At 35.9% G+C, this 27,996-nt stretch overlaps 1 protein-coding gene across 13 annotated transcripts; it reads left to right on the plus strand.

The window, feature by feature from the left end:
* Positions 1–933: 933 nt before the first annotated feature.
* On the plus strand, positions 934–27,996 carry RBM45 (RNA binding motif protein 45). 13 transcript variants are annotated; one of them, XR_012072694.1, is made up of 12 exons: positions 934–1,364; positions 5,180–5,302; positions 7,197–7,323; positions 9,499–9,618; positions 10,383–10,571; positions 12,752–12,881; positions 13,063–13,147; positions 13,340–13,503; positions 15,000–15,200; positions 18,288–18,319; positions 22,517–26,625; positions 27,583–27,996. XR_012072694.1 is itself a non-coding variant. In XM_072961217.1 (11 exons), the coding sequence occupies exons 1-9, from the start codon at positions 1,065–1,067 to the stop codon at positions 15,190–15,192; spliced, it is 1,431 nt and encodes a 476-aa protein (XP_072817318.1). In that variant the 5' UTR covers positions 934–1,064; the 3' UTR covers positions 15,193–15,200; positions 22,517–22,553; positions 27,583–27,945. The 13 variants fall into 13 exon arrangements, 9 of the variants coding, with proteins under 9 accessions (XP_072817318.1, XP_072817316.1, XP_072817313.1 ...); XR_012072697.1 differs by having other exon boundaries at positions 22,517–22,553; positions 27,583–27,946; XR_012072696.1 differs by having other exon boundaries at positions 22,517–22,553; positions 27,587–27,946.

Below are 27,996 nucleotides of genomic sequence, written 5' to 3' on the forward strand. Positions count from 1 at the left end.
GTCCAAGCTCATTTAACACAATCTGATATTACTTTGCATTATGTATTTTCATGTAAGACTTCCACAATAGAAAAAAGCTCTCTGAGAGCAGGCATTATGTTCTTCTTTTTTCCCATTGTATGTCTAGCTCCTTGCACAGAGCCTGGCTCACCGTTAGCACACAATAAACAGTATTAATCTCCTTGCATTCATAGCAACCCAGGTCTTAGCAGCCTGGACTTGAACATTTAAGGAGCTCTGCTCCTGGGCCATTTTCTAGTTTATTCCTTTCACTTCATTCCAGTGCCACTGCCTTGGTTCTGGATTTCTGCTAGTTTTGTGCTGACCTCTCCTCAAGGCCCATTAATCGGAAGTCTTAGAAGTCATACAAATTTCCCACTTTGCTTGCACTTTAGGATTTCGTCTAGTTCCACGGCTGCACAATGCATTCTTTTTTGCCCTCAAACCACCCACGGGTGCTTGTGGGAGTTGAGTAGATCAGCAGATGGAGTTGGTTCTGTTTTGGGCTTTTTTATTTGTATCTCTATTTCCTTTTGCTATTCCATGGGCCTCATCTCAATTTTCTCAACAAATAAGGCTGGAGTTGGATGATCTCAGAAGTTTCTTTCAGCTATAAGACTGTAACAGTTTTAACTCTGTCCTATAGAGGTCTTCTAGTGAGCGTGTGATCAAGATGGCAAGTTTGGGGAACGAGTCCTTCTCCCAGGGGGATCTGGGGCTGGGGTAGAGCCAGCGATGGTAAAGACCGTGCGCCAAACGTGGCTGTTCTACCTACAGGAAACCAAGATCGATTGCACGCCTGATTTGTGGGCCTAGGCTCCGCGGGCTGAGTCCGACTGCGCCAGGCTCCTCCGGGCCGCTAGGGGGCGCTGCAGGCCGCTCCCTGGAAGCCGGCGCCCTCCGCGGCCGGCCGGCTTGCGCGAGTGCGCCAGACTCTTCCGTCTTCCGGAAGCGGAGCCGGACTGGCAACGGCTGGTGTCGCGATAGCGGCGGTGGCGGGCACTGCGGAAGCGAGAAGGAGTAAAGGGGATCCCGGCCTGGCTCCCGCGCCGGGGTGGAGCACCATGGACGAAGCGGGCAGCTGTGCGAGCGGCGGAGGCTTCCGCCCGGGTGTGGACAGCCTAGACGAGCCACCCAACAGCCGCATCTTCCTGGTGATCAGCAAGTACACGCCCGAGTCGGTGCTGAGGGAGCGCTTCTCGCCCTTCGGAGAGATCCAGGATATCTGGGTGGTGCGGGACAAGCACACCAAGGAGTCCAAGGGCATCGCCTTCGTCAAGTTTGCCCGCAGCTCGCAGGCCTGCAGGGCCATGGAGGAGATGCACGGCCAGTGCCTCAGCCCCAACGACACGAAGCCTATCAAGGTGCGGGTGTCTGGGTCGGGGTACCCCCGGGGGCGTTGTCAGGGCGGAGTAGGGGTAGTACGTCAGCTCCCGGGAGCGGACTGGATAGCACTTGGCTTTCTAGGGCGTGGGGAGGGGAGGACGGCCTTGGGAGAGGTCTCAAGACCTCCCGCCCTGAGGCTGCACTCGGGGGTGGGAATTGGGGATGCAGAGAGAACATCCGCCCCCGAGTCCCACCGGGCAGCTGAGGCGACTAGGGCAGCAGAGCTGCAGAGCTGCAGAGGCTGGGCCTCCCTCACTCCCGCCGTTACTAATCCAGAGCTCTGGATTGCCCTGGCCTACTTTGAGGACTTCTCCGACCCTCCTCTCTCAGACCTCCCGGCTTACTGTATGCGTAAAAATAGATAACTCTGCTTTTCCTCAGGTAAGTATGGGCTTAACAACTTGATAAAAGTACCTTTAACTGTGGCCCTCTAGTGTTAGGTATTTTCACAGTACCAAACAAAAGTATGCATTCATTATGAATATGTAACTACAGGCGATTAAAACTGTTACTGCATGTTCATCACACTTTTGTGATTTTTAAAAATTAGTTTAAATAAACCCTCTTTGTGACGGTATTGATAGCCTAGGTTTTGTTACTGTCAATTTTTTTTTGAAAGCAGACCAAAGTAAACTGCTTTAAAAAGAGTGAAATCATTGTAATGGTAGTGTAATTGTATTATTAAGTGCTTCTGTGTATACTCTTAGTTCGCCCTGGTGGTATTTATATTAAGTTCCCACAGTTACTTGTCTGTAAAATTAAGATACTGACACATGACAAGAAGGGTGATTTTGAGGGCTGTTTGACTTAATATGCTTTTAGCACAGTGCCTGGCACAAAGTCAGCCCTCAGTACTGTCAATGGCTGGGGTTTCTGTCAGTATAGCCAACGTGTCATTCCTTCCTTGCTGTGTACTCAATTCAGAATCCCAAGAATCTGGCAGTTGCTTGAATTGTACCCTTTACCTGTCCTGTAGAAATAGTTGCTCTGTATGTACTTATGTTGGTGCTTTCCACAAAGTTCTCTTTTTCCTCAACTTTAAAAAAAAATTGTCCCAATTAGTAGAGAAAATAGAAAAATAGTATTAAATGGACTTACGTAAATGAAAGATTCAGAAATATTTCTGTCTCTGGAGGCCTTCCCTATACCTCCGTCCACAAAAAAGTGAGAAGCCTGGAAATATACCAACAGCACAGTAGACAGTAGACATTCCCTCTCCTCCCACCTCCCAAACCCTCTGAAATGAGTCAGAACAGATGATCAATGAAATTAAGTGTAAGGCCACAGCACATACTAGATCAGGGGTTGGCAAACTTTTTCTATAAAGGGGCAGTAGATATTTTAGGCTCTGTGAGCCATGTACAGCCTCTGTCACACATTCTTTGTTTTTTAACAACTAAAAATGTAAAAGCAATTCTTAAATCATAGGCTGTAGAATAACAGGAAGCTGTAGTTTGCCAACTCCTGCACTAGGTTGATAATTATGATCTTAGCAAAGAGGATTTTTATACTGTGAGTATAATTGAACCACAGAAATCTGGAAAACCCCTGCAAAATGACCCAAATTTGAAACCTTGATTAAACTCCTACAGGAGAAAAGTCCCAACACTAAAATGTACTGCCTCTCTTTTAGCCAGGGAAATCCCCACAGGTAATTAAAGTTTAAATTTTGTTTTTCACATTTTTGTCCACTTATTTTCTGCCAGAGGATTGTTACACTACAGTGCCTAGCTGAACAGTCTTAAATTCATTCTTCAACAGCTTCAGCTTGGGCTGTCCTCCACTGGAATATAGTTTTTTCAGCATTTCCAGTTAAATTAATTCAACTTCAGTTTTTCTCATGTACTTTGCTTTTGCAAAGTTCCAAAGCCCCACAAGACAAATAAGAAAATTTTAATATAGGCCTACAACCAGAAAAGACTGTCCAAATAAGAGTCATTCTGTGAGTGACCAGCTACATTATCTCGAGGAAAGGGGTAAACTTAGAAACTAGATGAGAAAAATCTTAGTTTTTAGCTTTGCAAGAATGCCTATTATTTAGAGCCCATAGTCTGTGAACATAAAATATCAGGAGAAATTATCCAGTAGGTAGTTAATTATTATACATGTGTTCTCCTTACATACTGTCTTCTTTATGAGAAATTTGAAAAGTTCCAATCTTCTAAAATTTAGAAATTTGTGATCTGATGACACCTCCAATCTCAAATCTTATTTGAGACTCTTTTTTTTCTCCTCATGTCTTCTCATATACTTAAAGGTTCCCTATTTGTATTTCCCTGTTGACCATCCATTACTGGTAGATCCACTGGACTAACGGTAACTTTCTAGTGGGCCATTTCTGTGCTACTCAGTTCTCTATTACTAATACCTTACAGAGCGCTTGGTGTGTAGTGTAGGTTTATTAAAGGAATAACTGGAAATAGATGCTATCTAGGGATATATCTTCAGCTGTATCTTACAAGCAAGATTGTACATCTCTGTGACACCTGTTTTCCAAGCAAACATTAACAAACCCCTTCTCCAATATTTCTAAAATCACATGGCTTTATAAATTCTTTGTCCTTTTAGTTGCCACCTCCTACTCTGGAATTTCATGGGTCCAGGTTTTCTCATACTTTGATGGTATACAGCCCCCCCCCTTTAAAGACAAAGAAGAAAGAAAGAAAAAAAAAACTCAAGGGCCCTGTGTGGTAATTTACATTAATTTTATTATACTTCTTCAAATTATAAAAAAAAATAAGAGTAGCCATTAAAATTCTTACACTTATAGCTCTATCCACAATCATAGTTAAATATTTAATATTCCTCTGGAATAATATAAAACCCAAACAGGTTTATAAATTAAATAAAAGCAGTACCACAAAGCAAATTAAATGTCATAGATGCTATTTCAGTAAAACTAAATTCCTAGCAGAAAAAAAGAGCCTCAGTTCACTGTGTATATTTTCTGGCTAGTTTTCAGATGGTCAGTGAGATGATCCAGAATATGGTTATGTTACCTTTTTTTAGAGGTAGAAACAAACAATTAAAAATATGACCATCTAGACTTAAACCCAGCTGTATCAATATTAAACATAAGTTGGCTGAACACTCCTATTAAAAGACAGGGAATGTCAGGGTTTTTTTTAAAAGGCCAAACTAAATGCTGTTCACAACAGACACACTTTAAGTATGAAGATACAAAGTGGTTGAAAGTAAAAGGATAGAAAAAGCTGGTGTGGTATCATACAAAATGGTCTTCAACAGGAAAGATACTAACAGAGAGGATAATTTCCTAAGAATGAAAATATCCATCAAGAAGTGGATAACAGTCCCAGTGTTCCTGCAGCCAATAATAGAGCTTCAAAGTGCGTGAAGCATTACTTATAGAACTAAAAGAAGAAATAAATTCAAGATTGTTACACTCCTCTCTTAGTCTCTGAAACAAGTAGACAAAACCAGTAAAGATACTTGACATTTTAATAACACTATTAATTGACTGTGCAGTTGACATTCATTGAACACTACCCAACAATTGCAGAGTACACATTATCTCAGTGCACTGACTGTTGCTCTTGGTTTAAAAAAAGATGCAAAAGGAAAAACACATTTGAGAAAAACAATACAGAGATTAGTATTATGTAAAAAGTTACTACAATAAACATTACTTTAAAAAAAACTTTTTTGATAAGATTATGTTACATTGCATTTAACCTAACATGAATCTCAAAATAATGATGAAGTAAGTATACTGAAGGAGTAGGAAAATAGTTGACCGATATTTTCACATTATTCTTTGGGTTTTGTTTCTTAGGTTTTCATTGCCCAGTCCAGATCATCTGGAAGTCACCGAGATGTTGAAGATGAAGAACTTACAAGAATATTTGTTATGATACCAAAGTCCTACACAGAAGAAGATCTACGGGAAAAATTTAAGGTACTTATGTTTTCTCGTCAGCTAGCTTCTGTGATAACTTATAATCTTAAATTGGTTGTACGGTTACTAAATCCTGTGTTATTTGAGTTAGACCATTAGACTAGTGGTGGAGAGTTAAATAACTGCTTTTAAATTATCAATTTCAATCTAGTTTTTAAATAGTAAAACTAAATATTAAGAATTAACTTTTTAAGAATATATAGAACCTGGAAAACATTAATGGTAGCGCCCCTTCCCCCATTTAATGAATATACAGATTCAGGAAAATGAAGTATAAAGCTCAAAAGTTTTAAGTAAGGTCACATACCCAGCAGGTAGTGGAACCAAGATTTAAACCTAGGCTGTCTGAATCCAGAGCCTGCTCTTGGTTTTAAAAATTTCACAGCACCCTCTTACCACTCCTCTCTATTGCCTGTCATGTAGAGGCAGTCTGGCAAGGCCGAGTGTGTGAACTATATTATCTTGCGTTTATTACAAGCCTATGGCCTGTTGACGTACTTAGTCACTGAAAAGCTTATCCTTTATAGTTTTTGTCCTAAACTTAGACCTCTGAAGGAGTTACATTTAAAGGAAAAAAAAATCTACCTATAGTTCTGAAGTATAGCTAGATTATAGTCAATGAAAATTGAAGACAATTTAAAATCTTTTTAGCCATTGAATTTTATATTCAGTGATACACTTTCACAAAAATTATTAAAAAGCAATTTTTAAATTGTTTTGAGTTGTAATTTTTATCATTTTTCTACTATCTTGCCAGTACTCTGAATCAAGTGGGCAGCAAGCAAGAAAGAAAAGAAACAAGCAGTAAAAAGTAATTTTCAAACTTCCCCTGTCCTCCCGCAGTTGGGATAGTATTAAATAAAATACTTCAAAAATAACCAGTACTAAAAATATATATTCCATATTTCTTCCAACAGTAAAAAAAACAAGTTTTTACCTTATATATTTATAAACTCTTTATCTTTTCCTAAGTGAACAAATATGGTATTTTTATCTGAATATTTAGTAGCTACTAATATATATGATATATATTTGTATATATCAAAATTATATACAATACTAAGAATTTATATCCCATATTTCTGCTAACATTAAACATTTACCACATATTTCTTACATAGAATGTTAAATTTCTGAGTGAATCAGTGAGTTTTAAGGGTGTACTTTGACTGTCTTTCAGAAGAATGCAGAATTCACTTAATGCTTCTGTTAGAAGGCAGACAAATAATTACAGTTAATATTTACTGAGTGTTGACCACTCTATACAGGCACTTTACGTGTGTTCTCTTAACTCTTAAAACAAGCCTATGAAGTAGGTACAGCTAATAGCCTCATTTAACAGGTAAGGAAATAGGCACAGTGAGGACAACTCCGCTGTCCAGTTAATAAGTGGCTGAGCCAAGATTTGAATAAAGAAGGTTCAGTTCCAGAGCCTCTGCTCTTCACCATCACTGAGCAAGACTTTGGAGCTTTCCAGACAATGTACAAATTCCTACTCTCCCTCCATGACTTTAGCAAGTTATTTGATTTCTCTAAGGTCCAGCTTCCTTGTCTGTGACATAGGCAGTTTTATGTATATATATAAATATATATATATATATATTAATCTTCTTGAAGGACTTGTAACAGTGAGCTGATATATTTAAAGCAAATGCTCAGTAAATAAAAAGCATTATTATTTTGGTTATGTAATAATTTGGTTATATCTTTATTCTGGTTATTTTTCTAGTGCCTCATTAGTTTGTGACATTTTTACTTCATTATTAAAAATAGCTGTAAATTCTAATTTCCTTTTTTGCACACAAGAAGAATAAGTAAACAAACTTTAAGTTAGTTCTAAAATCTGTTCAGTTACTAATTTTGACTCTAAGATCATTTCTTTTAACTCTCATAGGTATATGGAGATATCGAGTATTGCAGCATTATTAAGAATAAAGTAACTGGAGAAAGTAAAGGTTTGGGATATGTGCGATACTTAAAACCATCACAAGCTGCCCAAGCAATAGAAAACTGTGATCGAAGTAAGGATGTGTTCATTTAACATTGTTATAGACATTTGAAAAAATTCTAATTATTCTAGTATAGTCTACTACTGGTTTTTGCTAATAACCATACCTGCTAATTTAATCTTAGCAATGGGAATTTGAATATTTATAGTCCTAGGATGAAAATTATTTTGGGACTGTGGTTAAGCTTTCACTGAGGCACTGTCTTGAAAAATATGAGCAACTGCATTAACTCAGTAAGTGAAAATGCTCTTATCCTACTTTGGTTGTTATTATAAAGGTTTTTGGGGTTTATTAAATTACATTAGAACTTTAAGTATTAAATAAATTGACCTATCCTTTCAGGTTTGGGTTTTTTTTTAATGTTTATTCTTTGTATTTTGAAAAATTCAAATATTCTGTAATATTTGTTCATAATTGACCTAAACCCTAAATAGAATTACGTATACTAATAAATACATAAATAATGATAGAAATTTTAAAGTTTACTGAACATAGGTAAGTAAATGCACATTGAGTTAATTTCAAGCTAGAATGATATTAATTGGATCTTTTGCTGTTGCTGGTGTACATTCTGAAGAATAAGAAATTTAAAGAGGCCAAGGAAAATTTTCTTTCTTGTCTTATTTCTATTTATATTGACCTTTAGAAAGGAAATGTAGAATAATTTAGTTAGTGGGTTTCAGGATATTATAAAAATACATATTTGCACTGGAAATAATTATTGGTATTCAGTATAACTCTTAGATAACCCTAAGGTACACACCAAAAACTTCTCTCAGATTCTCATAAGTTTCTCAGTCAGCCGGCATTAATTGAGTATCTGTGCTATACTCATCAATGTGAGTAGAGGTATACAAATGGAGTATATAGCAACCCAGGCAGTTAAGGATTCATAGCTAATTGGTTAGCCAAGATCTAAATGGCAAAAAATAAAGAATAATAGAAGGGTTGTGTTTTGTTTGTTTGTTTTTTGTTTTAAAGCTCTTTGAAAGCAAAGTGTATGTCTTGTCTGTTTCAGCCACCCCAAGTACCTAGTACTGCTGTTAGTTGTACACAATAAAGTAGTAATCGCTCAGTAAAGATTTATTGAGATCTCTACCAAAGATACTGCCATTTGTAGTGAACTCAATAAAAATTTGCCAAATGAGAAAATGTTCAAAATTATGTGATACAGTCTATCATTGGTGAAAACAAGTGCACTGAACAAGCATGTGAGTACATCTGGAGGCAAGGTTTGCATCTGGTATGGAGTAGGTAAGACAAAAGGTGAGAGCAGTGTTAGTAAGGGTACAGAGCTAGGAATAAATACATCTTTGCTTTATAGTGTGAAGGCAGCCTTCTGAGTAAAGCATGATATTCCTGTTGAGAGATTATAAAACAAAGTGAACTAGGTACATTGGAGCCGTATATGGGAGGTTATGAAGAGTTCAAGCTTAGTCCACATTAGAATTTCCCCTGTAGATTGTTCTAAAAGGAAAAAAATAGCAAAAACTGTTTTAGAACAGCTGATCTAACCACAGTATCAGGGATGGATTTTCAGAGAAAGAATTCAAAGCGGCTGGTTTTACCCTTTTTGGAGTTACTGAGTAATATGATAAAAGCTATGACCCTTCTCCCTAGATATATGTCCATGCGCACATATTGTATAAGCATTTGTTTAAAGTTTCAGAACCTTCCCACCTGTTGAAGTTCATCCTTGAACCCCTAGTTAAAAACTCTTGATCCAGAGGCAAAAAGATCAGTCAAAGAGTTGTTGTAACTAATTGAAGAGAATCTAATTTTAAAACAGAGGCAGGGAAGTTGGAGTAAAAGATAGTATCTTCTAAGCGTAATTCAAAGGAAGAAACTTATTAACAGGCTGGGTGTGAAGAGGCACTGTTAGATTTTGATGTTGAGATGCCTGAGAGAATGAATGACAATGTCATCTGTAGTAGGGGGAGACTGGAAAGGATAACACTGAATTGCTGATCTTTCATGTCTATATTGACTCATAATTTGGGATTCTTGGCTGTTTCTCATTTACTTTTAACCATCCTCCAAAGGGCAAAAAAGTAGGTCTGGTGGAGATGGCTGTGTGGATTTTGTTTTACACAATTATAAAGCTAAGTCAAGCACTATCAATCAAGCATATTTGTAGCTGTGTTAAATTTGCTATAAAGTTGGAACTTTATGGATTTTCTTTTTCAGGCTTTAGGGCAATCTTGGCTGAACCTAAAAATAAAGCATCTGAATCCTCAGAACAAGATTATTACAGTAATATGAGGCAGGAGACTTTGGGACATGAACCTAGAATAAATATGTTTCCATTTGGTAAGTGGGGCTATCTTTACTTTGATGGTATAAGGTATATATGCAATCTGATTTGAGGGTTTTTCTTAATACTCTTATCAGCAGTCTGTAAATCTCACAGAGTGAATAAAAGAATTTATAGGGTTTTTAAGAAGCTGATTATGATGCCTCATTTCCTTAACATTTAACACTTATTTTGTTTAACTTATTTCCAATTACAGGTTTTATGGTTAGTAATGCATTATCTAAATATTACACTATGTCACTGCCATTTGTGGGGAGATGAGCTTCTGCCTCTGTGCAGCTGATCAAGAAATATGAAAGACAAATACAGATAAACCCTCAGTATGAGTCCTAAAATTCTATCCCGAAACTACTGCTGCTTTAAAATTAGGAGTAGAGAAAGGAAAGGAATGACAAAAGTGGGAGTTAAAAAAGAGGGGGAAATGGATGTTGAAAGACCTGTAAATGTTATTTGCCAAAGCTTCCTTTTAGGTGAACACTTGCCATATTTTGCAGTTTTGCATAGTAAATGCATTCCTGTGAAATTAGACTACACATTTCTGCCTGTATTTCTGTGTTGAGGCAGGGGAGTGGGGGAGAGTTGTTTGTTTTCTCGTCATTGTCTTTTCTGATAGTGCTGATGACCAAGAGCGTACTACAGAATGCAGGGCCTTTGTTCATACAAGGGACTGAATGACAGTTCCTTTTATTTTAGTACCTAAAGTGTTAAATGAGTCTTTGAATGTATAGAAATTTAAAGATTGCTTTTTTTTCCAATATTGTTGGAGAACAACAATCTGAATTTTCAAGTTTTGACAAGAATGACAGCAGAGGCCAGGAAGCCATCTCCAAACGCCTGTCAGTTGTATCAAGAGTTCCTTTCACCGAAGAGCAGCTTTTCAGCATTTTTGATATAGTACCAGGATTGGAATACTGTGAAGTTCAACGAGACCCTTATTCTAATTATGGTAAAATACCATCTATATTATTGTTAAATATACTGTGTTTTGTTCAAATAGCTTTTCTCCATGGCACTTTTTATGTCAGATGCTGTTTGTGTGACAGTTTTATGTTTCCTTTTCCTCTACTTTAAACTTTCAAATACAGCGGTACCTTAATAAAGAAGTCCCTGGGAATATATCTCCTTTATACTGAGTCATTTTTTTTCTTTCTTTTTGCTTTGTTTTGTTCATTTGTTTTTGTTTTTAATGGAGGTACTGGAAATTGAACCCAGGTTCAGTCTCCAGGACCTCGTGCATGCTAAGGATGTGCTCTGCCACTGAGCTGTCCCCCCAGTCTCATTTATTTTTTAAATATTTTAATTCCCACAAAATGGAGCATTCTCTGTTTCCAGTTGTACCACAGAAGTTACCTAGGATAAGGTCTCTCTCTGTGCTCTTGATTATTGCTAGGCAAAGCTACAAAACCATTTAAGTTTCCTTCTCATCCCTAAGTCTTTTTTCTTAAACTTTATTGCTCAGAATGGAACTCCTTCCCTTCATGTCATAATTGCTCTACTTCTTTCTCTGTCTGCTTCTCCCCACTCTTAATAGAAGCAAGGCTCTAATATCAGCCATTTGAACTTGTTAACTCATTAATTGATTAAATCTCTTATCTGGTGTTAGCTTAATCCATCTTTGTATTCTTGTAAGCCTTTTGATTTTTTTTAAGGAAATAGAGTCCTTGTGGCATAGGGGAAAAATTCGGCATTCCACTTCGCAGCCGACTCAGCTGCAAATCCCCACAGTAACACGTAGCTCTAAGACTGTGGCAAATTGCTTATTCTCTTTGAGCCGTTCTTTCCTCATCTGTGAGATGGGATTACTAGTACCTTTCATGCCAAGGTTAGGCAAAAATTAGAAATACTATATGTAAAATGTCTAATGTAAGTCCTGGCACAGAATGGGCACTCAGTAAATAAGGGTTTGTTGGTTTGGTTTAAGGAATTGGAGGTACAGAGAAATCATACTTGGTATCTCTTCCAGTACTATAAATATACTTGATTTAGTCTTTTTAGAGTGTCTTTATGGATGTTGAGGGGAAGTAGATAAGTGAGTCAGATTATCTGGGCTGACGAGCCTAGAGAGCTCCGTCCTTCGTGCAGACACCCCCACGAACTCAGTATTACCCTACCCAGTACTGGTCTTTTAGCAGGACTGCCCATTTGACCTACTTTGTACCATCTCCAAATTTAACCCAGTTTTATGCTATTATTCTTTGTTCTGACTCGAAGGCACGATTTTGTGTTTTCTGGCACATTTACTGTTATATGTAATTCTGTTCTGTGTTTTCTCTCCCTTTTATCTGGTACTTTGAAATGTATTTGTTCCTTTACCTTCTCTATTGTCTCTCTAGTTGACTGTATCTGATATATATGTGTATCACTGAAACACCTTTTTACTAATAGAAGTAGCATACAATTAGAATCCTATTTGAGTTAGTTTTATATGTCTATTTGCTTCTGAGTTTTATTTTCATTTCATTAAAATGTGGAGATGCTTGAGTTTAGAGAGGAACATTAAATTATAACATTGCTTTTCCCAAAGTGAGTTATATTATAAATATATCATGAAAACCTTTTGGTTGTGTTACAAGCTCTTAGGCTTGCCATATAAGGGCTCCAGTGTAATTAATCCTCGCCTTTAGCATCACCTTCCTGAATTGAAATTTGTTCTCTTAGCTAAAGGAGTGTGAAATATGTGACTTGTATTTCATGCATATATCCCTTTCCTCTCTCTACCACTGCTGCTAGGTCAAGATGCCTATGTATTCTTTTCATATGTCACTTCTCATTCCATTTCCTACTCAGCATGATAGGGAAAAATTTTAATTTCTTAGATGTATCTCTGTCATACAAGAAACACCAGTAACTTTAAATTCATTTGACAGAACTTAAGATAGTGATCCCATTTTTTTTTTAAATATCATGTTCATTTTTTTACCAAAATCTGTTTACACTTTGCTTTGTAGGAACACAGCTGTTGAGGACATGCAAAAGAGAGCTTGGTTTTCTGACACATTTGATTATATATTTACTAGTTGCGTGATACTAGTGTTTTTCTATATTGTTTCATTTTTGTGGTAGCACAGGCTTTAGGATCCAATCTGCTTTCTTTTTAATTCCTGTATATTCTCTACTGTGTTTTAGGTCATGGAGTGGTTCAGTATTTTAATGTAGCATCAGCTATTTATGCAAAATACAAGTTGCATGGATTTCAGTACCCTCCTGGGAATCGGATAGGTGTTTCCTTCATTGATGATGGGAGTAATGCAACAGAGTAAGTACCATTCCAGGAGCTGGTCTAAAGCCAAATTTTGGGTGTACATGGTATGACTTGGAGAATAAAAATAGAAAGCAACTGCCCTCTCAGGTGAGGAAGTCACATAAAACAAGACTGTTTTACTGTTAGGAGACTGAATATTTCTGGTTTTCTGTAAATTACCAGTTCTTATCTCTAGTCTCCTTAGAAAAATGGCAACGCAGATGGTAGCTGCACAGCTTGCATCAATGGTGTGGAATAACCCAAGTCAGCAGCAATTTTTGGTAAGTAGGTAAAAATTTAACCTTCACACTGCATCATTAGGGTATGAAATAAATGTGACCTTTGCTTATTACTGGTGTAAGAAAATTTTCAGAACTATAGTCCACGGATGATACACATCTCTTTAGCTCTTGACTTAAAATCCCTAAAGTGCAGTTTTTCTTTTTCTTACTTTGTCCCTAACTCTTCAACAGCAATTTGGAGGAAGTTCTGGATCACAGCTGCCTCAAATCCAGACAGATGTGGTACTTCCATCATGCAAGAAAAAAGCCCCTCCTGACACTCCTGTGAAAGAAAGACTTTTTATCGTGTTTAATCCTCATCCTTTACCTTTAGATGTACTAGAGGATATATTCTGGTAAGATTTCAATTCCACAGAGTTACACTTTAAAATAATATAATTTATTTAAACCAGTCATATAAGCACTCTCACAGTCTTAAAACTTCCTGTGTCTCATGCAGAGATGATTTGTTCCATGGTTTAAAAAAGCCCTTATTTATATCACCTTTTAAAATACATGATAATTTCCTTCTCTTTTTTATTATTTACACATCCTAAGTCTCCACACAGAATTTCCTTTTATTTTGTTTTGCAGACTTAAAACATATAGTTTTGTTTTGAAAAGTTGCTTGCATATAATGAACAGATCATTTGTTTCTTAATAGAAGATACATCTGTATACACCTGTCCTCTAGAATTCTTTTCACATATCTTTTCCTTTGTAGTTGTAATTCAACTGAACAGTGTTAACTAAGCATCTTCTATTTTGTCAGCACTCTGTTGGACCCTAAAGAATTAAATAATTCATTGAGTAAACAATTACTTGATCGTAGGAAAGATCATACAAGAAGTGTAAAAAGGCAGAGGACTTTTTGTTTTTAATATTACTTCTTTAACATTAACTTTTCCTTTTTGGTCTTTTTCCTGTTTGCTTTACAGCAATGTTAGTGAATTAAAAAGATATAAAGCTTACTAAAGAACATCACAAAATATCAGGGATGTGGTTCAAGTATTTTGACTTCTATTTAACTGATTTATTTAATTTTACTTCTTGAATCTCCCCTCTATGCCAGACAGTCACTGCTAAGTACCAGAGACAGTGTGTAAATAAAACATATTGTGTGAATAAGACATAATTGTTCTTGTCCTTTTAGAACTAATCACACATAGGAGACAGACAAGTAAATAGGAAATTTAGTGAGATTGGTGTGGAAAAGAATGTTCAGGCTTTGGAATAAATAGGGGCACCCACTTTAGAAACTCAGAGAAGACTTCTTGAAAGAAGCAAGGTCTAGTGGAGAGCTGAAGGATAAATTCATTTAGGCAGGGAAGAAAGCTGGGCGTATGAAGTAATTGCTGCCAGAGAGAATGTGAAAGGAAGTCATTAGTAGAGGAGATTTGAGAGACTCAGGAAGGATGAAGCCTTAAGATGACAAGGACCCAGTTAAGAAAGGCCCACAAGCTATGTCAGGGAGTGTTTCCTTACCCTGTAGGCATGAGGAACTGCTGAAGAGACTTTTGGGGAGGAAATGATCATATCTGTGTTTTAGAAATTTCCCCCAGAAGACAGGGTAGATTGGAAAGGGATAAGTCCAGTGGGCAGGGAAACTAGTGAAGAAGGTATTAGAGTAATCTAAGAAAAAGATAATGATGTTCTGAATGAAGAAGGAGACCTGAGTAAGAATGAAGAGAAATTGACTGATGGAGGAAGTGTTTAAGAAGGAAGATTGATTTGAATTAGAGATTGGATGTTGGGGAAGGAATAAAAAAGGAGTCCAGAATGGACATCAACTTTTAGACCTGAGCAGCTGTATTTATCAATTTCAGTTGATCTTTGTTTTACTTTGTTGCAGCCGTTTTGGTAACCTGATCGAAGTTTACCTTGTGTCAGGAAAAAATGTGGGGTATGCCAAGTATGCAGATAGAATAAGTGCTAATGATGCCATTACTACTTTACATGGAAAGATCCTAAATGGAGTCAGACTTAAAGTTATGCTGGCAGATTCCCCAAGAGAAGAATCTAACAAACGACAGAGAACTTACTGATTCTTGAGGTAAGCTCTTTTTAATCTGAATGAGAGAAATGTGTATAGAATTCCTTTCTAAGGATTTAGAAGTTGTTGGTTAAAAGCACTGTGGCTTAAAAGTTTGCTGATAAATCTACAGCTTAGGAGTTAATTTTACAGTTTTTTCTTTTTTTAATGAAGGTACTGGGGATTGAACCCAGGACCTCATGCATGCTAAGCATGTGCTCTACCGCTGAGCAATACCCCTACCCAGCTACAATATATTTTTTACACTTGAACTTCTTAAACTTTAAAAAAAAAAATGTTTTTGGAGTTTCCTGGGAGAATATATCTTTCTATAGAATAAATTCAGATTTCAATTTAGAAAATTAAGTGATTTTTGTATATGTGTGGATGTCTTAGATATTAAGAATTAAACTTTTTACTATATAGTTACATAAACTTTAAAATTGAAGTATTTCTAAAGATTTTTAACTTGAAGGAGTAATGTCTTGAGTTATGAATTGAGATAATTTTTGACAGTCTTTATAAGGAATGTTTTGACATACACTAATGAAATGCCTAAAAAGCAGTATCAAAAACAATTGAGCCTTGAACAATGCAAGTTTGACCTGTGCAGGTGCACTTGTACGTGGATCTTTTTCCAGTAAATACTACAGTACTATACCATCTGCTGTTGGCTGAGGTTGATTGAATCTGTGGATGTAGAACAATGGAGGAGAACCCGTGTATATGGAGGGCCTATGATAAGTGATACACGGTGTGGGGGCTTGCCACCCTCCCAGCCCCTACGTTGTTTGAGGGCCAATTATAATACATCTTTTTAGACCTTTTAACCTAAATATTGCTGTTTTTATGCACTTTTATATTTGTGAGTTTGTCCATTAAAACTACATATTCAGAAAATATTCTATGTGCATATATATGTATTTTTAAAAATAACTTTGACAATTTACCAAAAACTTGTCTATTAAAAATAATGCTACATACTGCTATATGAATTCCTTTTACTTTTAGTTTTAAAAAATCAAACTTAAATTTCCCTTTCTAGAACAGTTTATATCTCCATGGTTTGGGGCAATGTTATTTAAAATTAGAAATGTTCACCTCTTTCACTTTTTTATTCTGGAAATGAATTCTGAGTTTCAGGGCAAGTTCAGAGCTTCCCTGTTCTCACACACCAGCTTCCCAAGTCCACTGCTGGTCGAATAGTAGCACTTGCCAAGCACTTTAGATTCAGTTTGAAGTTACTGGCTTGACAGCAATTTTCTTTTCCCCAAGTTTTCTTTCTGACCAATTATGAGATCTAGCAAGTATCAGAATGAACTGTCTAAAGCCTTACTGCTGATGACCCTTCCTCTGATAGAGCAGGTCAAGTGATTAGTTCTCCCTTCCAGAAGGTAGCTGCCAATAGGAAGTGCCCATTATGAATAATCCCAATTTAGAAATGTTTTCTATGTCTTATTTAATTACGGAATACACTCCCATTACTCCGTACAATGTAGAAATATTCAATTTGCCAGTAAAAAAAAAAAGCAAGTCTTTTATATAACAAAGCAGTTTTTCGTGTTTACAAATAAAATGTTAAGAACTGAATTCCATATAGACAAGCTAGCTTCTAAAATAGCATGCAAAAATGTATTCATGCCTGTGAATATTTCAAAATATAAGTAATAATTACTTCTTACTCCCATTTAAAGAATCTTTGTCCTTAAAAAAAGATAATACTAACTTTTTATGCGAGAAAAATATATAAATTACTCTTGTGAATAAGCCTTTTTAAATGGTTATTTATAAAGAATGGAATATTAAAGTCAGAAGATCTGGGTTGAAATTCCAGCTCTGACACTTAACTATGATTGGGCAGATCTTGTCACCTTTTGAGGCCAATTTTTTTTTTTAATAAGGTTATTGAGAGAAAATGAGTCAGCAAAATTCCTTATAAAATAAAGCTGCTTTGCAAATGTGAACTAAAACTCATATTGCTGATTTCAGTGAAACCATTGAGATGTCATTTCATCCAAACAATCAGAAACTAAATTTAATGATATAAAACTACCTTGTGGCCAGCAGGTGTGTGAGAACAAAGGTTTATAATACCATGTTACCCCCCATAGAAGTGAAGTACGTTCTTCTAATTTTCTCCATTAGAGAAAGTGCATATTCTTCAGCATGACTGACTAGTCATGAAATAGAAATCTGTCCTTTTCTCTTTATTGAGCTGTTGTACATACCTAGGGCCAAGATAAAGTAGGGTTAGATTAGTTGAATATGGTAGGACAGGAAGAACTATATTAGTTTTGAGTGTCTTCTAGCAGCAGCATAGCTTTTTAAGTTTATTTTTGCTTTGATTCTGCATTTACCATGGACTTCATAATGAGAATCTCTTCCTTTATTGGCACATTAAATAAATATATTATTTTAAGGTTCAGTGAAGTATGTGAAAGATTCATAAATTTTACATGATTGTAGCCATTGAGGATTTTGGGGGTAGGTGAGGGGCACTTTTCTATTTGTTTCTTTAATTTCAAGAGAACACAAACACTGCTCATGAAGCCTAGTTCCTTTTGTCTCTGAGGAATAAGTCTAGGATTAACTGAGCTGTGCCAAAGAAGTAGGAGAAAAAGCGGGCCTAAGAATCTCACTTTGAAAGTAGTTGAGTTCTATTTTGAGATGGGTCTGATGTGCAAAAATGTATTTCTCCTTCTATTTGAGGAAAATAGAAATTTTAATATTTCAGAGCATCCTGATTTGTGTGTGTTTGTGTGTGTGTGTGTGTTTAATAGGTCCATATCCTTTTTCTTAAATCACATAAAACAGTACAAATCTCACTTTTTTCACTTCCTGTGTTTTGCATCTTGACATACTGTTTTGAGGAAAATCCCTTTGAATTTTATCCTTGTTCCTCAATTATGGTTGAACAATGATGGTTAATTGAGTTTAGCCACCCGAGAGAACAAAATATTTCAGCATTCATACATGCTGTAGTCGGACTCATGGTTAAGAAGACAAATACAAACACCCACCCATCAGCCTGGTGTGTAGGGGTAAAACTCAAAACTGTAATCCTCACAGGCATGATTTTTGTATTAATTCACTGCATTTTGCTTCCAGAAATTCAGTACCTGCTTACATCATCCTTATGAGTAAGTTTGGTTTTGCTTATTTGGGGGCATCTAGAATTAAGTAAGCAGATAACACTGGGTATATTGAAATAAAGAAACAATTCCTAAGATTTTAGGAATATTAAATACAATAGCTATTTCCTTTCAGATGATGATTTTCATACTTGTGTTGTGTTCTTTCTACAGAACAGAGACTAAATAATGACATAATCCTCAGCTGACTGACTGAAAATGTGACTGGACGCACTCCCTGTGGACAGTTGACAGCTTTTTTTTTTCATATACCTGATAGTCTCTGCACAGTATTGTTTTGTCTGGGGAGCAGGGATTGTTGACATGTATTTTTAAACCACACGTTAATGGTAAAACTAATATAGTAGTTGTTTCTTAGAGCAATATGTTGTCATGTGTGGCAGAAATAAAGTTTTCTTTGCTTAACTAAATCATGCCTTATTTATGTGAAAGATGAGAATGATAAAACTTAATAGACAGTGTTTAGAATTTGAATGACATATTTTATTGATTTTGAGATGCACATTTTTTCACTTTTGAAATTGGAAATATCTAGATATCAATTGTGTGCCATGGTGTAATTGACAACCTTTTTTTCTTTTTTAGTGGAACATAAAATAAAGGTGCTTCTTTCAATCAGTTGCATCTTAGATTCAATAAAATATGATCATTGCTGAGTACTCAGTCTACACACGTAGATTGACTACTTACACTTACCTAAAGCAGGAGCCAAAAGACATATCATTAGAAATATTTTTATAATGTATTTTTATAGTTATACCAAAATTTGTTGGTAATTTTGTAAAGATCTTTTAAGATTATAGAGCAATGAAAATTTAAGTTATTCTCAGTAAGTTTAAATAAATATCAGTGTTTTTGGAGGGGTGGACATTTTCCCTCTACAAATACAAAACATAATGGCCACTCCAAAAATATGGCATGAAAGCAATTTTCAGAACAGGCTAAGAGGAAGAATAGTCATTTCAAAAAAGATTAAAAATTAGAAACCTACTCTGCTTGCATTCTGAAAATCCAAGAAAAAAATTTTTCTTGAGGTGAATGACATGTATATCTAAAGGTATATCTAAGCTGAGAGTTTGGCACCTTAAAAAAAAAAAGACATTATAAATGGTATGCAGCTGTTAAAACATCACTTAATTACCTCATTATGCCTTTCACATCTTGAGTTAAATTAAAAATAGGGAAAAGATTAAATTCAACTGAGCATAATAGCATATTTCATACTTGGACATCTCTCTGTTGAAAAATTAAACTCCTTTTTTTGAATCAGTAATTTTAGCAAGTTGAGATAAGAAAATTTCCTATCTTAGCTTCTCAGACAAGACTTACTGAACAAGAATTGAACCGAGTATCTTTCTGTGAGCCAAAGGGCATACTTTAAAAAGAAAGCAAATGGTGTCTTTAGAAATGAAAAACCTAAGTGAGGAGAGCTGAGAATTAATTACCAACAGATAGATTTATTCATCCCAAACTCATTTACTGCACACATAGTTCCATTTTCACAGGTTGGAATTAAATTGTGCCCTGTAGGTTATCTGGCTCTACCCCTCAAGTAATGCTTGAATACTCCCCAAAATATTCCTGCCAGGTGGTTAATCTAAATAATGTAAAAGTTAGGAGCTACCTACCTCCTATCCAAGTTCATTGCGTCTTTGGTTAATCCTCATAATTGACATAAAATCTGATTTCCTTGTACTTTGACTTATTAGTCTTTAAGTTTTTCACTGGACCATATAGAAAAAGTTGACTCTCACATAGTAGCTCTCATATACCCTCCTGCCCTCCAAATTTTCTATGCAGATTAAATAATCCCACATTTTCTATTCTACATTTAAGGTCAGGTAGCCAGTTCCAGCAAACAGTCATGATTTCAGTTGGGTGCCTCATCTAGGTTTACTTCCTTCAGTCCTTCATATAAATTCTTTAAAAAAAAATGTATCATAGCTGTCTACCTGCAAAACACTTCTTTGCTTTTATACTTTTTTTGCTTTTCTTTTAGTGCAAACTTCTCTTGTGTTTCTCTCCCAATTGTGTGACTCAGTGAACACTTTGGCTTCAGTGTGTATTTAATCTTAATCCTCTCAATCATTTAGCCTTACTCCTACTTTTCCTGTCTTTTGCAGTTGATTCCTAAAACTTTATTTTTATTTCTTTGTTGATGGAGTTACTGCGGATTGAACCCAAGACGTATATGCCAAACATGCCTTCTACCACTGAGCTATACCCTCATCCCTAAAATTTGAAAAACAAAATGAAACATTTTTCTTAAAATGAGGAAAATCTAGAACCTAATAAATAGCATTTAGTAATCCAGCACTTAAGTCTTCACCCAAATGTTTACTACTCAAATGCACTTTTGGTGTAAGAACACAATATATAGATATTTCGATACTGTGTATACATCATTACTAAAATTGCCAACATAGTGGGGTTTTAATTTAAAAAAATGCTAATAAACAGTACAGTTAAACTTTTGTTTCAATTATGTGGTTCACATAACAAATAACATTTAAAATAAAGCATGATCAAACTTTCTTGTAAAATTATTGTCAGGTCTTAGACGATACATCACAGGTGCTGAAAGCAGCTATCAGATTTGCTGCTTCTAGAGCGTCATGTCCCAAACTGTTCCTTGAAATACTGTTGTTTTGAGAGAAGTCAATAAATATTCTTTAGGAAAGAAATTTTCATGGTCAGATATGTTTAGGAAATGTTCAGTTATTAATTCACAGATTTTTTTTGCCAGTGAAACTTCCGGGGCCTTTAATATGCTAATGTACGCCATCCCTGGATCTCTGAAGGAGAATCATAGTTTGCACTGTGAAATATAAGTGTGTTTTTAGAGGCATGCAACTAACAGGGCACAAGTATTACAAATAGATTTTAAGAAAATTTCTGAAATGTATACTGTGTTTTATTCATATGGTTTGGTGCGGTTTTATTTACAAGTTTACTTTTAAAATTTTTTTACCCTACCCCAGATCAAAAGTTAATGCAAAATACTAAAGAAATTATTACTCTAAAATTTTAGCTTTCTCTGAATTTTGTTCTCCACCTCCTTCAATATTAATGAACTAACAGAAAAAAGAAATGAGACACTTTACCACTAGGTGGTGATAAACATTGCCACTCAAAAACGGCAGCATTTCAATGTTACCTAACACACTGAGCCTGAAATGATAGAATTTGTATTGTCCAAAGCAGTGGCTCTTAAACACTGGTATCTACAAGAGTCACCTCAGGTATTTGTTTAAACGCAGGCACACAGATGCTGCAGGTTTGGGGTGGGTTTTTCACAAGCTCGCAAAGTGATTCTGATCCGGTAGTCACTGGCATTGACTTTGTAATGTACCGGCCTAAAGAGATTCCATATTTTGGACCTTAGGTTGGACTGTTGTAAAATACGACATTGAGAAGTTTCCAAGTGTTTTTACCTTGGATATTTTTTAGAATTAAGCACCTGCTTTCCCTCAATTTAAGATCAGTACATATGAATTACAATAAAAAACTGAAAAACAGAAGCAGTCTCACAAATAGCAAACTGTCAGGCCAGCTTTTTCACATTGCAGATATTTTTTGATATTTGTAAAGAATGGTAATCATTTGCTTTATACCACTTAAAGCTTCCACCTAATTTTTATATTTACATTTATTTTGAAGTGAATTATGTTCATAAATTATCAGATTTTGGCTCTGAAGAAGTACATGTGTCATTCTTTTTAAATGACAAAGGTACATGAAGGTGATTTTTATCAGTGTCTAAAAAACTGAAATAGAATAATCACAAGAGTATAGAAATACATGTATATTTATGTAAGTATTCTTGCCGTCTTAAAGTGAATCCTCTTACAAAGTGAATGCTTTTTTGGTATAACCCCCAAAAAAAAATCTGTTGATTTGTAAGTGCAGTTTAACTGTCAGATTTCTTAAGGAATGCATAAAACTAAGAATCAGAAAGGGCAAAAACAAACGAAATATTTATATAGCCTTTTCACCCAGCGATATAGCCACATGCAAGTTTTATTTCTTCCATATGTGGATAAGAAGCTCTGTTAAAAATCTTGGCCATTATTTTCACATATGATTTCAGTGAAGAGAGAAAACATAAAGGTCATCCTTATTAAGTGAGAGTTCCATTTTAATATCTGAATTCTAATAAATGGATTGCATTATTTCCTTTTCTAGAAACTAACTCAAGAACCACGGATCCTGGGAACTGAAGGTACAGTACTGCTAGGGGATCAGACAGAAATAATTTAGTTAAAACATGAAATTGCAGTTCACTCATTACAATGACCATGCTTTAATTGTATTTAATTAGAAAAGACTTGTCCTCAGGAGAATAGGCAGGTCCCACTGCAGTTTGAGAAAGTTACGAGGCCTGAAAATCCATTTGAGTGGTTATCGTAGAAAGAGGGAGGCCCATGACTGTTGTTTGTGAATTGCAGCCAATGTGTAGATGTCAGGGTCCATGTGAGCTGGCTAACATGCAAGCTGACCAAGACTACAACCACTGTGGTGCCCTAGAGACTGCCGTTCTGACCACAGCGCTGCAGAATTGGTGGAAGGAAGGCCTCAGGAGACTGTTCTAGGGAAATTGTTTGTATTTGAGATATAAAAATCAGGAATTATGTATCGCTTCTCGGCCTTTTGGCTAAGATCAAGTGTAAAAATCAGGAATTATGTGAAAAGGCAAGTGCTATGTTCCACAGAAATTGGGAAGAATATTGAGCACAGTAGGATAACCAGAGTGCTTACAGGTACTCCTGTGAATCTACACTCTGAATTTTCCTCCCTCTCCATTTCTGGTTTTGTAGGTAAATGGTGTTACTACTGATTTTCTTGTTCATATACTATCATTTTCCAATGTTAGTAATACATAGTTCACAGCATTCATTAGCCAGAGTTCTTAGGATTTTGTTCCTTCTGTTATTTTTATGGACTTTTTTTAATGGTAAAAGAAGAGATTTAAAGTCATCCAATTAAATGTTATCTAATTTACTGGAAGATCTGATGTACAAAAAGACATAATTTTCCTTTCATCACAGACAGAGTCTATCTCTTGTATTGGTTTAGGGCCCTTAAAGTTAGTTTTTGCAGTCCTTTTATTATTGATCCATTGGCACAAAAAAACTTTCTTCCTGTTATTCGTTAATACATTAGTAACTTAAGAAATATAAGTATCAGTGTGACATTTGGGAGAAGGTGGAGAAGGAAATCACAATTTGCTACTTGTAAGACTGACTTTAGGAAGAATACAGTAGTTGTTGAGAGCACTGAGGCTGGCTGACCTGCTTTGGCAATGTCAAAATCAGACCAGCAATGGCAAAGGAAAAGACTACATGTGGAGAGAGAGCACCTATCTTTGCTTTGTCATCATGAGCTCCTTCAGGTTCATCTCCCACTAGTACCATCTTGGCTTTATCCCTTCACCAGAAGCTCCTAACAGGGGCTCATTTCCTACTACTTTTACCCCAAATCTGGGAATCACAGACGCTGAGTGTAGTCCCGTCTTTCACCCAGCCCAGTTTTATTCCCCTGCAATAACTCAAAATATTTCACACAAAAAATGGAAATGGATCTCCTTACATCATCCTGCAAGATTACCAGTGTGCCTGGAATACCCAGATTCTATCTGTTTAATAGCTTCCAGTTACCTGTAATATAGGAATGTATCATATTATTGATATTATTAGTCTTCAGTTCACCCAGTAGCATATTTCATAAATGATATCAACATCATCTTTTTTAACCTGTTTTCTCATCCAAAAAATAAAAGCTAATAAAGACTATATAAATAACACAAACGCTTGCAACCTTCTCCCAATTTTCTGCAGAAAATACCCATGAAAACATTCAAGTAAGAAGAAAAATTGGAATCATTCATAGAAACTTAGATAAGAATAGTGGAAAGTAGAAAAAATTTTACTAAATGAAGCATAAGGCATAGATTATTTTTAAATCGCTGACTCATATTCCACATTGTTGTGTAAAGTAAGATGAGACCTTAGCTTCCTGTCGTCCAACAGTACTTACTAACCTGTGTATAGAAGGCTGTTCTAATAATGTGAAACAGCTGTGGAAGTCCCATCGGAAAAGGCTTTCGTTATGCATTTCTTAACTAGCAGCTCTGAATCTGCATTATCTTAGAACTTTTCCTTAACCAAGAAAACCGCAACTGGCATTCACCTGGTGATGGGGAGGGTCATAAAAGGGATCCCACCTCTGACCAGAAGAGCAAAGCTGAATGACGGAGTCAGCTTAAGTGACCCAGAAAGATCTTTTAGCTTCTGCCCATTGGCAGATTTCATATACTTACAGCAGGATTTTTTTAAGGTATTCTTTCCAGTCTCTAGGCTAAGAACTTTGATCTTGTTGCAAGGAAATCCCTGACCCTCTTCTGCCCTAATCCTACATCTGTTGCATGTCCTTGGGTTTCCTGGAAGAATGAAATGGAGCTAACATTTCTGACCATGTGCTGGATATTACATCATTACTTGAGTGGCCTAGTTAAATCCGTCCTCATTGAGAAATGAGTAAATGGGCAAGATGTTTGAACTGGCACTTCATAAAAGAAGACCAAGAAGGGATTTCAGTTTTTTGTTTTTGTTTTTCTGTTTTTTTAAGCAGATGAAGGGAACGTTGTGTAAATTCCTTGGCTTTTCTAAAGAAACAGTAAAACATTCTCTTTTTCACTTTGACAATTAATGCAAGTTGAATAATTTTTTAAATCTATTAAATGTTCAGTAATATTAGTCATCAAGGAAATGCATTTTGAAACTACAGTAAGATACACTGATAAGAACAGCAAAAATTAAGATACTGACGATAGCAGATGTTGGTGAGAGTGTGGAGCAACAGAATCACTCATAAACTGCTGGTGGGAGTATCAATTGGTTCACCCACTTTGGAAATATTTGATAAATGTCTGTTAACATTAAAACATATCTACCATCAACTCAGCAATTCCACTTCTAAACATATATCCAACAAAAATAAGAAAATGCGTGTACCAAAATAATATAACCATTATTGGTAATAGCCTCGAAGTAGAAACAACCATAGTGTCCATCAACAGAATGGATACAGTGAAATACCCTATAGCAAGGAAATGAGCTAACTCTTAACCACATGTAACAATTTCAATGAATCTTATAAATATAAGGTTGACAAACCAGCCAACAAAAGAAAATACTGTGATTCCCACTATGAAAGGGTTCAAAACCAAAACATGCCTTTAGGCAGGATTGAGTGAGGAGGTGTCAAAAGGGGGCAGAGGGGCTTAGGATGTACTGATAATCTTGTCTTTCTTGACCAGCATGGTGATAAGTTGGTGATAACTTTTTGAGTGGTAGTTTTTATGGTTTATGCATTTTTTGTGTCTTGTATTTCATTTAAAGTTTTAGTTTCTTAATGCATTAAGCAATATCAACATGAGGCTGATGAGACAGACAATTCTGCGGGTGAGAGAAGAGCAATATCCTAAGGCATTTAGAAGGAGGGGCTTGCTTTATTCTTCCAGTGTGTCTAAAGCAAGAAATATTAGAAAATACCTGCTTCCACTCCTGCTCTGGTGCAATTGGGCATTATGATGATGAGGACATGGGAAGAGTAAAAGTAGGAAAAGAAAGCAAGAAGCTAAATTATAAGTTCTGTCAAACAGTAAATAGTCACAGAATTAAAGAAAATTGCACCCATAAGTGAAGAACGATAAATATCAAACTGCTTCAGAACCCTGTGGGTCCTCATGAGCCAGCAAAAGGAAGATAAGATGGAGGGGTTTCCCCCAAGTTGTTCATCAACCAGATCAGAACTGTTTTCGTCAATGTATGTATGTATTGTGCTTAATAAGCTTTCTTTGGATTCTGCAACTTAAATAAGTTACAGTAAACCCAGAGCACCCTCAGATGAATATAGTGAGAGAAAAGGTGGAGATTTAAAAGGTTCATCACTGAGATTCATCCTTAGAATAAGAGATGTTCCCAAAGAAGACAAAACAAGTTAAACAATCAGTAGTTTTAATAGAAGAAACCTCGATTTTAAAAAAAGGGCTCGAGTCTGAAGATCCTCTTCTGCACATTAGATGCCAGCTGGAATGGAGCAGTGTCTGCAGAGTTGTGTAGTTCAGGATTCCTCTACTCATCCAGATGTGACGGTAACAGAAAAGGATTCTGTGATGTGGAACGTACTACTCGTTTACCCTTTGTAGAAAAAAAAATTACTTGAATATATCAGTACACTACCAGAATGAATCAAAATTCAGAATAAAAGAATGAGAAAAGAAAGGCCAGTCGGTGAGTATTGAAATCAGTGCTGCATTACTGTTAGAATAACACAGGATAATTATTGCAAATGTAACACTTAAAGCAAGAGATTTATTAAATTACCTCAAAATCTTTAAGTGGGGTTTACCCCAGATTAAGTTAATGAAGGCCAAGAAGGGATGGCAGTTTCTTTTGGGGGGATAAAGTCAACAGTAAAATTCTTATCTTTTGTAATGAAAAAATTAGAACTTTCTGTTTTTTAATTTGAAAATTAAATGTAACTTCAAGTATCTTGTGAAATCTGTCAAGGTGGTTAACAATAAAATTAATAACAGAATGTCTCCTGTCCAAATCTTTGAAAAAGGTAAAAAAAATTGTGTATGTGACAAAAGTCAAAAGGAAAAGCACTTAAGATCAAAACTGTTCAGATTGTTTTAATTCTAAAAACAAAATGAAAAAATTTTCTTCCTCCAAGAGACTTAGCTTTCACTCAAATTCTGTCATGCACACCTAACACATAAAGTACCTCAGATTACGATTTACGGGAGAAATAGAAGGCGGGATAACTGTATATTCACTATTAAATTACAGTCAGTAAGTAGTGAAGACCACAAACTGTAATGTTTATATGCAGGATAATATAGGGTTAAAATGTAGAAACACAAAGGCCTTAAAAAGTGGTGTAGATATTGTCCTGAAGACCTTAGCACAATGATCTGTGAAGTATCGTTAACATGAATCAAATAGATGGGAGAAATGGCCCTTAAGAGTTGGGATGGGAGGAATAATGGAAAAGAGGATCTAACTTTTTCTCAAATGGAATAGTTTACAAATTGATCAGATAGTAACACTGAATAGCAAAGGCAGCACAGGGGGCCCAGAAAGATAACTTCTGCACATCACCTGATTTAGAATATTTACAGCAGGATTGAAAAACAAAACTACAGACAAATTGCAAAGAAATCTCTTACTCTTTTCTATCCTAAGCTAGATCCTTTGGGCTTCCTTGGATTTCCTGGAGGAATGAAATAGGCCAGCATTTGGTGCCCACCTGCTTGACACTACATCAGCAGCTGAGTGGAGTATAAAAGCTGAAAGCCATCCTTGGAACCTGATAATTCCCCTGAAGTGCGTTTCAAAGGACAGAAATTGTACAGGTCTTGTTCTTTGACCACAAGGTAATAAAACCAGAAAATAAAAAACACAATCATCTGGAAAATAACTTTTAAACCTTCTAAACAGCTATTTTGTCAAGAAAAATGCGGTAAAATATAGTGAAAACAAAACAGCAAAAAAAAAAAAAAGTAGAGGATGATGTGTTTAAAGTAATACTGAAAGGCAAATTGATAGCCATTGCATAGAAAGGGAGAATGAATGAATTAAACATGCAGCACTTCGGGA

The sequence above is a fragment of the Vicugna pacos genome, chromosome 5 (assembly GCF_048564905.1).
Source record: "Vicugna pacos chromosome 5, VicPac4, whole genome shotgun sequence".
NCBI lineage: Eukaryota > Metazoa > Chordata > Mammalia > Artiodactyla > Camelidae > Vicugna > Vicugna pacos.